At 35.0% G+C, this 11848-nt stretch overlaps 1 protein-coding gene across 1 annotated transcript; it reads left to right on the forward strand.

Annotated features, from left to right (window-relative positions):
- The first annotated feature begins 2449 nt into the window (after window positions 1-2449).
- LOC112512498 (stomatal closure-related actin-binding protein 2-like) lies at window positions 2450-9362 on the forward strand. The gene is made up of 13 exons (XM_025118493.1): window positions 2450-2520; window positions 3639-3947; window positions 4071-4199; window positions 4379-4471; window positions 4791-4931; window positions 5105-5173; window positions 5848-5931; window positions 6262-6442; window positions 6830-6946; window positions 7134-7192; window positions 7617-7754; window positions 8363-8512; window positions 9058-9362. The coding sequence occupies exons 2-13, from the start codon at window positions 3663-3665 to the stop codon at window positions 9103-9105; spliced, it is 1494 nt and encodes a 497-aa protein (XP_024974261.1). The 5' UTR covers window positions 2450-2520; window positions 3639-3662; the 3' UTR covers window positions 9106-9362.
- Window positions 9363-11848: the final 2486 nt, after the last annotated feature.

Here is an 11848-nt window from a genome sequence, read left to right on the forward strand (position 1 = left end):
ATCTAAAATTTAAGATCTCTAGATATACAATGACTCAAGTGAGAATTTAGTTGGTTGTTTGATGGTTACTGAATGATTTAGTTATTTAAAATAAAATTAGGATATTGAATGGTTAAGGGAGACCCAAAATATAAAATTATTCAAAGGGTTTTAAAATCATTAAGAGACGATTTTTTTTTTGTCAAATAAGATTCATCTCTTATTGACAAAAACTAATTCTTATGGATCTATTAAGAGGTAAACAAACAACCCTTAAGATCTTTTAAACGAAACAATGTCGAGGGAAAGATCATTTTTCGTTTAAAAACACGAATTGTAGGGACAAAAACCAAAAAGCAGTCATAGATGATGGACCAAAAATGTAATTCACTCTAATATATAACGTTAATATGTTTTCAAAATTTTAAAGGAAAATAAACCTAGGCATAAAATGACCAAATTGACGCACTCAACGGACCTTTGACTAACAGCGTTAAGAGAAACGACGACTTTAGACTGAAAAATACAAAAAAAAAAAATCCATCAGCGTACTTTACGAGTTGTAAGGACGAAAATTAAAAACAGATAAAAAATTAAAAATATAATTACTTTATTTAAAATTATAATCCTTTAAGCACAAAATTTAAAAAACTACTACAAAATATGTTTATATTTCCATAGGATTTACTATTTGACTTCCGATGTTGATAAGATGGCATGATAAGCACCGAAATATGATCGTTTTTGGCATTTTTAGTGTTCATGGTGTGCATAGTTTTAAACCGTGACATAAGATAAAGACACGACTTCATGTGATCCTTTACACCTAACTTTTATTTTATTTTATTTTATAAATCCTAATAAACTAATTGGGTTCAACATTTGGATATTATTATTTGTTTTGAAATTTAATTGAGTTACTGCTCTTGATTCTGTAGAAACTTGGACTTTACCAGTAACTCGTATATCCTTATATAAAAAAAAACCGTTTAATATATTGAAGTGGGATTAAACTATGTCGGGTTTAGTTCGGTTGACCCATTAATTTTTAAATAATCAATATATTAACTGTGATCATAATTTTTTTTGGGTGTAACTCAACTGGTAAGATTTTCAGTTTGTTCTTTATTGATCATTGATTCAAGTCTCTTCAGAGCTACTAAAAACTTGCCTGTTAATTTCAAGGTCTCAGTGATGGATCCGTGATTTTTTTTAAACGGTGACACCATTTGACTATAAGAAAAAAAATTCAAATAGTGGCACCGTTTGACCAAGAAAATGACATTAACAGGATTCGAACTTGGGTCTGGGTGGAATAAAGCCTTGCAAACCAATTCAACCAAATAAAACTTGTTTTCTTCCGGATTGACACAAATGTCGCTACTTACGCAATATCCATCACGAACCTAGCTAAAGACCAAAAATTCAACACAAAATATGCAATTGTAACGGTCTAGGTCAGTAATTGCGACGATAAACTGGTTGAATTTGACATTTTTTTTCGTTTAGCCAGATAGCAATATTGCAAACCTGAGTACTGTAAATGGAGTAACATTTGGGTTAACCCGAAAGAGAAATGGCTAGGAGGTCAATTTGAATGAGGGAAATAGTCATTTGAGCTAATTTCTTTGTTTTAATTACATGATTTATGAACATATGAATATATGTGGCTTGGAAAAGTGTATGCTTGAATGACTTAACTCGACTTGACTCAAAAAAATTTAATCGAGTTTTTTTTGAACATGCCGAATCTAACGTTGGTGTTATAGAGAGTTAAACTTGTTAAGTTAAACGAGCTTCATTTTGTGTTTGAGATCGACTCGAGCAGGGTAAAAGACACTTATTAACAATTTATTTTGATCACCAAAAAATATTATCTGATAAAGTAAGTGTGAGTGATAACTCTGTCAATAAATATTTAAACAGTAAATGTTTGGTGAACAACTCTCAAAACTAATTTAAATAATTATTAAATTAATAAACTTAAAAAAGTAAACAACTCTAATTTGTTTAAGTTTTTAGAACATTGTATACATTTTAAACTATTAAAAATCCGAGACTTGAAATCATGTGAGATCAATGATTTTTCGTGAGACTCATAACACCAATTCTCAACCTTTGGATTAGATTTACAATCTGAACATTCATAGTCATAAAATTGTCACAAGACTTCTCAATAATCACAAAATTACCACCATACAACTTTAAACCATTAAATTATAAATTTGATTAATAAACATAAATTGGTTTTACGAAATACATACAAAACCCATGGTAACCCTATTATCCGATCCGTTACGTAAAGTATTAATTGTTGATATATGTTGGAGTGGACCAAGTTGGTCTTGGGGCAGCTTTTCCTTTTCAGTTATAATATTTTCATTTTGCTTTTCAAAAGCATACAGACATCTCCCTCTTTAGGATTCTTCTTCTTCACAGACAGCCATCACTCCTGCAAATCATTTCTCTCTCTCTCTCTCTCTCACCTTCTCTCTAGAAACAGCATGTGAAACACTTTTAACACATTCTTCACTCATCTCTGTAAGTACTCATCTCTCTCTCTGACTTAGTGTTTTCTAGTCTTACAATGCGTCAATTGTTTGCTAATTTGCGATCATGATCTATGGTATATGAGGAATCGAGCTTATCTTCTTCGATGATCATGTGTTTGGTTAGTTTAGTTGGATTTTTTTTGAAAATAGTTGGTGTAGTTGTTGAAATGTAGTTGAAAAAGCACTTGTGATTCGGACGACATTTTAATAAAAATCATTTTCGGTGTATGAAAATAAAATTATAAAGTATTGGTGTAGAAGATAATTTAAGGTCTTCTGTAAACCTAGTTCAAGTTCGTTTTCAGTACAGTTAAATTATCCTGTTTCATGTTAAAGGTGAGCATGTTTTCTTGATTCTTTATTTTATTTTATTTTTTTTCTAATTATTTTATTTTATATTTTATACTAAATTCTTGCTCATTATCTAGGTTTCTTCTTCTAATTTTTTATTGGAAGCTGATTGATCCATTGTTTTTATTCTTTGGCATGGAGGATTAGTGATTTGAACAAGTTTGTTGAAGGTTCGCGTAGATCTGCAATCCTGCTGCAATTTTAGTACTTCATTGTCCGCAAAGAACTCCAATTTTGACTTTTCAAAATCAAAATACTTTGTATTTAGGGTTTCATCACTACGATATGTTTCTGTTTAGTAGAACATTTTTGATAATTGACAGGGTAGTTGTCATTTTGTGACTTGAACTTGCAAATGAAAACGAGAACTCTCAAAAGTCAAATCATGGACTTATTTTTTGGGATAAAGGGTGTATTACTTAGTGTCCAAGGAATTTATTAGAGACTACATCCTTGCAAGATCCGGGAGCATGGGGTTCAAGATTTTGAATTGGACCCGGTGATTTGAGCTAAACATGGAACCTGTCTCATTCCACTTCACAAAGTATTCTGTAATAGAGAACTGACATTTTTATGATTTCATTTGTTAGTTCACGATTGATTTTTCTCGTTGATAAAATCTGGATTTTTTTGGTTGGAAGAATGTAAGATACTATGAAATATAATATCTTTTGTGTTAGTTGCTATTACATACAGTATAGACTTTGGGATCATGACATAACCCACCATTTCCTCTAGTAATTATATTTTTTTCAGTTTATAGAACATATAATTGGAAGAATGACGAAGGTAAGTCCTGAAGTTGACGACGAGACACAAACTCAAGCTGTTCTGTCAGTATCAGCAGATGTGAGCTTTGCGTCAAATCAGTTCCCAAAATATAAATTAGGTCCTGATAATCAGATTCTGGATGAAGCAACAGTGGATAGTAAGGGTCCTCCATTGAAAGAGGTGGTGGCACAAGAAACCGAGCAGCTGTCTGAGCAACATAGACGTCTCTCCGTCCGTGACCTGGCGAGTAAATTTGACAAAAATTTGTCTGCTGCAGCCAAGTTGTCTGATGAGGTATACCTAGAACTATCTGGTTTGGACGGAAAACCATGGGCAAATCATAATGATGGTTCATGAAGTATAATGTTGTTGCCTGTACATCTCTTAGCATACATTGCATTGTGTTCTTATATGTAGGCCAAACTCAGGGAGGTGGCTTCCTTAGAGGGTCATGTACTTTTGAAGAAACTCAGAGATGCTTTGGAATACTTAAGAGGACGATTAGGTGGTCGAAACAAGGAAGATGTTGAAAAAGCTATTTCTATGGTATACCCTTGTTATTCTTTCCTAGTTAGTCTTCTGTTTCTGTTACTTGTTTATGTGTAATTGTATATTTTAACAAGCTTCCTTTTATGACATGATAAGAAAGGTAAAAAAATCATAATTGCTATGCTGTATCCCTATTGACTAGTCTAATTTATTTTATGGCGGATACTTTGTCATAGGTGGAAGCGATGGCAGTAAAATTGACTCAAAATGAAGGGGAGTTGATACAGGAGAAGTTTGAAGTAAAGAAGCTTGCAAACTTCCTCAAACAGGTTACTTTATTTGTCACTTGTTCACTGGGAAACTAAGTACAGCAATAGAAAGAATTTCTTTGTAATAATAGTGTTTTTTAGATTTCTTCCAGTCAGTTATTTAAAATGATTACCATGAACAAAAAGTAATTTTAGATTGGCAAAAGAAAAGATGCAATTTCATGGGACAAAGCAAGTATGTTGTAGTTGGTTTAATATGCAAGCAACTCCTCTCATTGTCTCACTGAACTTTTTGTTATACTTCTCATATTCAGATTCTATTCCTTGTGTTTTAACAATTTCTTCAGCATGAGAAAATGATTTTGTTATTTATTTGCAGGCTTCGGAAGATGCTAAAAAGCTGGTAAACCAAGAAAGGTCTTTTGCTTGTGCAGAAATTGAGAGTGCCAAAGCAGTAGTACGAAGAATTGGGGAGGCTCTTGATGAGCAAGAAAGGGTATCACTAACATCAGGAAAGCAGGTATCATGCTTATATGCTGATGAAATCTTATGTACTGGTGCTACCTGTTACTTATTTTATCGACTTTATCTTTGACATTTATATGTTTAAATATGTCGGTAGTTTGGTACTTATAATGTTCAAGTATTAAGTATTGTTTTTTTTTTGAAAGTAATTCACCGACTTGTTGCCAGGAAATGGAGGAGATGATGGAGGAAATCCAGCAGGCTAGAAGAATTAGGTTGTTGCATCACCCCTGCAAGGTGTGTTGAAAATTCGTTATTTTATTTAATGCATGCTTAATCTATTAATTAATTTATTTAAGAGCTGGTGACCATGTGCACTGAGGCTCCTTGTCTTTGCATGGCTTTGGAAAGGAATTATGTATACGCAGTCTTTCCTTGCCAATGTTCAAAAGAAGCTATTCGTGTGACTAGAATCCTTTACCTTCCGATCATTACTCTCAACACGTCTCTCATGGATAGCCAAACTCTGAAAGCATATACTTGGACATATTATATGGGTAACACAGACTATACGCTGCTGGGAAACAAGTCCCGATTCAATATTACAACACTTGGTTGCAACTCAAAATTAATTGACTATGAGTTGATTTGGTTGACAATATGACAACTGTGGTCCCTTCATGCATAAATTATTTGTTCACACTCTGTTTTGTCCTTTTTCTATGCACTCATGTGTCATTTGTACATATATGCTTCATCTTTTTTATTTTATATTTGAATTGTAAAATACATATATAATAACTTAACATTCTATACATGGATCCAAAACCTCATAAATACGTGCCCCACATCTCAAATTGTAGGTTTTGTACATTGATAAATTACAATTGTTCCACCTTCATATGATATTCTTGTTAATATCACAACTTTCATGTGGTAGCATTAATCTATTTTATACCTTTGTTGTCTAGGTGATGGACATGGAGCATGAACTTCGAGCCTTGAGGAGCCAAATCCAAGAGAAGTCTGCATTCGCAGTAAAGCTTCAGCAAGAGGTATTTCACTTAAAATAAGAAAGTTGAAAACTGCAACATTTGACTTGACACATAATTTAATAAGCATATTGTTCTAATGTCTAAAATACCCTTAACAAAGACAAGCTAAAGGAAACTTGTGGACCAAAATCAAAGTTGCTAATTTCAAGTAACGGTTACCAAAATGCAAAACAATAACTTATGATTAAAAAATTTACCAAATATGTTAGTGCTTTTTGGGACAACCCAGACCAGAAAGTGCAAAATTCTTTTGGGACGGATGGAGTAAATCATAATTTGTTTGTTTTTTGTTGGATGTACTTAAATATTTAAATTCTAATACGAATGCAGCTAATGCTGAAGAAATGGGCTGAGGAGAACAAGTTAAGCTTATATGCATTAGGAGATTCTGGAAATTTGGGCTCCATCATACGACTTCAACCATGCTCGGAAGAAGCCATGGAGCTCTCAAAATGTTCAATTCAGTGGTATCGCTTATCATCACAATGTAGCAGAAGGGAGCTTATTTCAGGTGCTTATTACATAATATGCATGCAACTACTTTTTCGGGTGGTAGTGTTTTTAGTTTTTCAGGCTTCCCTAAGATGAATGTGCTTTAGGAACATGCCCTTGCATTCCTCTATATGTATTTGTGTATATGCTATTGCTTACTCATATTTAGCTTTTCAAATCTTAGCTTATCTGTAATTTTCACTTTCACACGCTTCTCACTGGCCGGGGGTCTTCTCGGAAACAACCATTCTACTCTTTAGGGTAGGGTAGATGCTAGGTCTGCCTACATCTTAGCCGTAGACCTCACCTACGGATGTGATATACTGTGTTTCTTTGGTTTGGTTTATGTATTTTTGTGTGTATATTTCTTTACTTAGTCTTGTTGGCTAAATTTAATTTTCACCAGGTGCTAACAAATCAGTGTATGCTCCGGAGCCCATTGATGTTGGACGGATTTTGCAAGTAGATATTATCTCAAATGGCCAAAAATCTACCGTGACGACAGCTTGTCCTGTTCAGCCTGGTTTGTCCTTTTTCTTATCTTTTGGTTACAACCACCCTCTCCCCCCACCTAAGCTAACACTAAAACAATTAGGTACTTTTTTGTTGATTTTCAGGTTTGTTATATTTTCTTTTCTTTTAAACTTGTGTGGTACCATGTAACTCTGATAACCATGTTGATAAATTTTGATGATTGTTTCGTGCAACAGCTGTTGGATTGGAGGGTTACGTGGAAACGCTATCACAGAAAAGCAATTCCGAGTTCAGTGTATGTTGTCTTTGAACTTTATATTATGTCTTACATACTCTTTTAATCCCATGAAAATAGTAACCATTTGATTCTATGCTTTAGTAAAAAGGCATTTGACTACTAGTCAACCGTTCAAAATATCTTTTAATAATGCAAAATCTAATCATTTGGACCAAGAGTGGTATTATACTAATTGTATCAGTGACAAGAAACAGCTAAGTTAAATTAACTTGAAGATTTCCAAAATTGGAACTTCAAAATTTCATCAGCCATCCCAAGAAAGAAACTGTTTTTACATTTTTGGGATTTTGTAATTTTTAGTCAGAGCAACTGTCATCAACCCTAGAATAGGATTTTGGTTCTTTATCATGAGTAGCTCTACTAGTAGGAATAGTTCAATTCAATTGATATATGAAATTGAATGAAAGTTTTTGTATTACAGGTGGTAATCTCCCAGATGAATGGACGGAATTATTCGTCACATTCTGCCCATTTGTTACGTGTGGGAAAAACGAGAATGAAGCTTTCGAAAGGATGGATTACAAAGGCCAGGGACGCGTATTCCTCTACATCAATGCAGGTAATACTTCTTGCTTGTTACCTAATCTTATTTTGAGGTCAAGATTGATACAACATATTTCAAGAAGATATCAGATATGACTAAATTAGACATACCATCTCAATATGACTAAATCACACTTTTATGTTATTTATGACTGAAATATAGATTTGATCTTCTTCCTTCTTTTTCTTTTTTCTTTTTATGTAGGATAAATTGCTTGAAAAACACAACGTATTATGGTCGATTCCTATTTTATGTAACATACTTTCAAAATCTTCGTTTCAGTACCTCGTATGTGATATCTCAAACATTTAAACTGAAGTACGTTAAACTAAATAAGAATCATACCAAAGTACATTGCATGTTCATGCATTCTTAGATGTAAACCAGGTACCTAAATGTTTGAGATGTTTGATTATGAGGTACCGAAATGAAGGTCTTGAAAGTAGTTACACAAAATAGAAATCAGATCAGAGTACGTTGTATTTTCATGCAATTTTCCCTTTTATGTTATATGGCATATGAAGCTCTAATAAAGGCCATGTCATGCGACTTGTACGGGCTCAACAAATAGCACCTTAAGTTCGTTCTTATGAGGGAAAGTCCATCTTTTTCCTAAATTTCAGATATGTGGATTTAGAGGGGGCGGGAATCTTGCTGCTAAATCATTGTTTTGGCAATCAAGAAAAGGGCAATCTTTCGTATTGGTGTTTGAGTCAGAACGAGAAAGAAATGCAGCCATTGTCCTAGCCCGAAGATACGCTCTTGATTGCAATGTAAGTAATCTCCTCCCTCTCTCTTTATCAACTTCATTTTATACCAAGACAAATCTCATACACAACTTTCTTTTAAGCACTCGAGTCTTCATTAAATTCTTTTCACAAAACATATTTTCACAAGCCGGGTATTCATGAAGTTAGTCGCTCTACTACTAGGGGTCGAAGACAGGTCTGTGTACATCTTGTCTTAAGGTCCTACTTCTAAGACGAGTAAGACATAACAACTTAGAAGCCGTCTTTCCTTTCCGCTTTTGCTCAAAAAAATGTTTTCTCGACCTGATCCTATCTCACTCTGGCGGTCTGGCCACAAAATCGTGATTGGTATCTTTGAGGGCTAACTCAACTGACAAATAAAGGGTAGGAACTAGCCTTCTTTGGGCCACATAGGATTCCTTGTTATCTTGAGGGCTCCAATGGGACTAGTGAAGGGATCCTTAAGCTGACACGGACCGACACCCACGGTTACCCAAAAACGACACCCACGGTTACCAAAAAAAAAACGATTGGTTCACTTCTGATGGAAAGTCATTGTAAAATGACAGGTGGTGCTGGCTGGACCAGATGATCAAGCATCACTTTACCTTCTGTGACTTCACTAATGCAACTGATAACCAGGTTTCCAAATTGAGATTTGATTATTTCATTTTTTTTCACTTCTAATTTTTTGTGTGTTTTTTCCTATCTTCTTGGGCGTGTTTCTACTAATGTGATGGTTCGTTTGTGCATCCTTTATAGGCATAGTTTTGGTTTGCCTGTTCCTCGGTTGTAACAATTTTTTTTATTTTATATACCGAGTCGTCGTTGGTTTGCACCTTATTTACATTTCTAATAACGGTTTTAGCCTGTCGTATTATTGACCCGAGTGCTGCAAAACGATAATTCAGCTTAGCATGAGAAAAACATTTAGTCCACATAATTTGTTATCGTGCTTGGTTGAAAAGCCAGTAACCGGGTAGGATTGGAATATATATCGATTAAAAACACCCACATACATAAAATGATTTGAGCCATTTTATGCATCATATATAGAAGATACAAGAAAAAAAAATAAAGATGTAACGTTTCCATAACCATCGTATTAATATTTTATGTACCTAATGACGAGCATAACATTATGTCGAGATATCCGACTTGGGGTTTAATAAAAATTCCGAAGGTTAAAGCATCTGCAACAAATTTTTTAAAGATTAACTTAAAATAGAAAATTTTCGAAAAAAATTATATTCAACTTCAAATAGTTTTTGCATTTTGAAAATTAAGACATAAAAGTTAAAACATTCAATATATCTAGTAAAATATTATTTATGTTGGTCTTAACCATTTGTTTTCGATAATAACACAAGTATATTTGATCAAACATTTGGAATATCTTTAAAGTCTTGTTTCTAGAAACGAACGATTTAAACGAACTCTTATATGCAAATTGTTCTTCATTTGTATCTCATCATCTGCATTTGTTGACCAGAATTGTAAATTGGTTTTGTTAACCTGATTTATTATCTGAATTCACCATCCGGATTTAATATTCGGATATGTCGTAAATCTGGACTTGAGAGTCTGAAATATGAAAGGATTCAAATTACCTATGGCTTCAAATTTCCAATACTTCATAATAGTCTGTTGATATCCCAAAGTATAGCTTATACTTTGGAGAGAAAATTAGAGTAAGACATTTCCTTGTAAAAGTCTTATAAATATATGTATTAACCAAGAGCAAAAAACCTTCAACAAAATCGAAGACTAGTTGAAATGAAGTCAAGATTGTCTAAAAAACGGATTGGATTGTCATAGCCGATTGAAGGTCAATACAAGATAAAATTAAAAGTAGTCTATACTATTCTTGGGTTAAAAAGGGGTCGAACAGGTCTGTTGGGAGCGAGCCCAACAGGTGAGTCGGGCAGCTTTTTAGGCGGGCTAGCCCACGCCAAAAGGCACCTATGCATGATTATAAATATGCACATTTGGTGATATTGGATCCTAATCCTTATGCATGAAGATTAGGTGAAATGTTGAGATAGTAATGTTATATCGACTCTTTTTGAGGTGCTAGTAAGTAGACACATGTGGTGTTTGGTTCACAGAATTTTTTTGGATGAAATGGAATGGAATGTTACCCATCTGTTAAAGAAATTTGACTTTAAAGAAATTGGAATGAAATGTTACCCACCTGTTTGGTTGACAGACATTAGAATGAAATTTGTCTGTTTGGTTCACAGAATGTAGCTTTAGAATTGGAATAAAATATTGCTAAATGACCAAAATGCCCTTTTTTGATTTTTTTTTCAAAACTAAAAATACTTTAATACAATAATTATTTAATATGTAAAACAATATAAAATACACAACCCAAATATAATCATAAGTCGAACCATGTTACTAAATCGACGGTGGTCGGCGGTGGTTCAGATCAGTGCTGGTCCACAGTGGTTCAGATGGTGGTGGTCCGCTGTGATTCAGATCGATGGTGGTCAATGGTGGTTCAGATAGGCAATGGCGACAATGGTTGTTCAAATCAGTGGTGGTCGATGGTGTTTGACGGTGATACAGATCGATAGTAGTCGTCGGTGGTTGGCAGTGATATAGATCGATGGTGGTCCAATGTGGTTCAGGTGACGATGGTCAGATGTGGTTCAGATCGATGATGGATCATATCGGTGATGGTCAATGGTGGTTTAGATCGACGGTGCTTCAGATTGATAGTAGTTGGCGGTGGTTCAGATCAATGGTGGTCTGTGGTGGTTCAGATGGCGATGGTCGACAGTGGTTCAGATCGGTGGTGGTTCATGGTGGTTCAGATGGCGATTATCTGCGGTGGTTCAGATAGACGGTGAATCAGATAAGTGGTGGCTCAGATCGGTGATGGTTCAGATCGGTGGTGGTGGTCGACGGTGGTTCAGATCGGTGGTATTCGACGGTGGTCGAAGATGGTTCAAATCGGTGGTGGTGGTCCATGGTGGCTCAGATGGCGATTATAAGCGGTGGTTCAGATTGACGGTGAATCAGATTAGTGGTGGCTCAGATCGGCGGTGGTTCAGATCGGTGGTAGTCGGTGGTGGTGGTTGGCGGTGGTTCAAATCAGTGGTAGTCAGCGGTGGTAGTCGGCGGTGGTTCAGACCGGTGGTAGTCGGTGGTGGTCGGTGGTAGTTCAGATCGGTGGTGGTCGGCGATAGTTCAGATCGGTGGTAGTCGACGGTGGTTCAGATCAGTGGTGGTGGTCGGCGGTGGTTCAAAGTGGTGGTAGTCGGTAATGGTGGTCAGCGGTGGTTCAAATCAATAGTAGTCGAGAGGTGGTTGACGATGGTCATATTGAGTTTTATGAGATTAGAGTATATT

This window comes from Cynara cardunculus, assembly GCF_001531365.2.
Source record: "Cynara cardunculus var. scolymus isolate 2C chromosome LG 5, CcrdV1, whole genome shotgun sequence".
Lineage (NCBI taxonomy): Eukaryota > Viridiplantae > Streptophyta > Magnoliopsida > Asterales > Asteraceae > Cynara > Cynara cardunculus.

Coding starts and splice junctions, on each gene's coding strand:
- LOC112512498 (XM_025118493.1), top strand. CDS start 3,663: ATGACGAAGGTAAGTCCTGAAGTTGACGACGAGACACAAACTCAAGCT. Junction 4,200..4,378: donor TTGAAAAAGCTATTTCTATG/GTATACCCTTGT, acceptor ACTTTGTCATAG/GTGGAAGCGATGGCAGTAAA. Junction 5,932..6,261: donor CAGTAAAGCTTCAGCAAGAG/GTATTTCACTTA, acceptor ATACGAATGCAG/CTAATGCTGAAGAAATGGGC.